Here is a 1,553-nt window from a genome sequence, read left to right as displayed (position 1 = left end):
AGTCTCACGGTCTCTCCTGCCCGGGCTGGCTTTGAACCGCGATCCTCAGATCTCAGCCTCCTGAGTAGCTAGGATTACAGGCATGAGCCACCAGCGCCCGGCTCCCCATAAGACTCTTATCTTCAATAAACCACTAGAAAACCTGAAGTGGCGCTGTGGCTCAAACAGTAGAGCACTTGCCTTGAGCTGAAGAGTGCAGGGACAGCGCCAGGCCCAGAAAACAAAAAGAAAAGAAAAGGAAAGAAAAAGAATTCTGGCTTTAGCCTGAAAGCCAACCAAGGAAAGATAAATGGGTTCCAATCAAGCCAAGCACTCTGGGTAATCTGCATATCGGCATTTCCATTTCCGAGGAAGCTTCCAGAGCCTTCTAAAAACTTTATTTTCCACTTCCATGGGCGTCATGCAGATGGCTTCCCGGTCAGAAGCTCAGGTGCAGTGGGGAGGGCTGGTTGTAAAGCACAGAGCCAAGGCCAGGCTGGGGGAAGGGAACGTTACCTCCGTCTCCTTCAGATTCATCTGGGTTTGTGCTTCATTTGAAGATTGAAAAGCAAGCATCCAGACCCCAACAAGGATCTGTGGGCCCACCAGACACCAGTGGCTCACCCCTGTCATCCTGGCTACTCAAGAGCCTGAGATCTGGAAATCAGATGTAAAGTCTGCCTATGCAGAAAAATCCCAGAGAGTCTTATCTCCAATTAACCAACAAAAAGCTTAGAAGTGAAGTTGTGGCTCAAGTGGTAGAGTACCAAGAAGGCTAAAAGATAGTGCCCAGGTCCTGAAATCAAACCTCAGGTCTGGCACAAAAACAGCAAAAACCAAAGCCAGGTGCTGGGGGCTCACACCTGTCATCCTAGCTACTCAGGAGGCTGAGATCTGAGGACTGCGGTTCAAATCCAGCCCAGGCAGGAAAGTCTGTGAGACTCTTATCTCCAATGAACCACCAGACAAACTGGAGGTGGAGCCATGGCTCAGAGTGATAGAGTGCTGGCCTTGAGTGGAGAAGTTCAAGGACAGCACCCAGGCCCTGAGTTCAAACCTCACAACCAACCAAAAGAATTAAAACCACACAGCCTGCATGGGGCCTTGCCTTCGTCACCAAGCAGTGAAACTGGATGGCTGTGGTCCTGAGGAAGGAGAGGTGCCCCTGCTGGGTGGGGACCCCAGAGCCCTACAGGGATGATAGCTTACCTGAATAGGTCCAATCAGCGCCATGCTGGGCCTGGACACCCAGAAAGATCAGCGACACCAGAGCCACGAAAGCCAGCATGGCGGTGCGCGGCGGGAAGCAGGGCGGCCCGCGGGGAAACCTGCTTTTAAAAGCCCAGAAACTGTAAATAACAATTTACCACGTCCAGCTGGCCAATCCGCCCTGCGCAGCACCCACGAAGCAATAACATCCTCCCACAAAAGACCTTCTCACTCCCGCACGTGCTGCCCTCCTCCCGGCATTAGCATAGCCAATTAGCCCACGTCTGTTCACCCGGTGGCTTAGGAAACCCAGCTGATGGGTGGCACAGTGCAGCCATTGTGGAGCAGGAGGATGAGTGATCTGT

The 1,553-nt window shown here is 52.6% G+C and overlaps 1 protein-coding gene across 1 annotated transcript in view; it reads right to left on the bottom strand.

Moving 5' to 3' along the window:
* Nucleotides 1-1,267, bottom strand: part of Ca6 (carbonic anhydrase VI) — a 29,040-nt gene extending 27,773 nt beyond the window's left edge. Inside the window, exon 1 of the mRNA XM_013031715.1 lies at nucleotides 1,189-1,267. Within this exon, the coding sequence (XP_012887169.1) occupies nucleotides 1,189-1,267 (79 nt within the window). The remainder of the gene's footprint in view (nucleotides 1-1,188) is intronic.
* Nucleotides 1,268-1,553: the final 286 nt, after the last annotated feature.

This window comes from Dipodomys ordii, unplaced genomic scaffold (assembly GCF_000151885.1).
Source record: "Dipodomys ordii isolate 6190 unplaced genomic scaffold, Dord_2.0 Scaffold6, whole genome shotgun sequence".
NCBI lineage: Eukaryota > Metazoa > Chordata > Mammalia > Rodentia > Heteromyidae > Dipodomys > Dipodomys ordii.
This window is presented reverse-complemented; position numbering and strand designations above follow the sequence as displayed.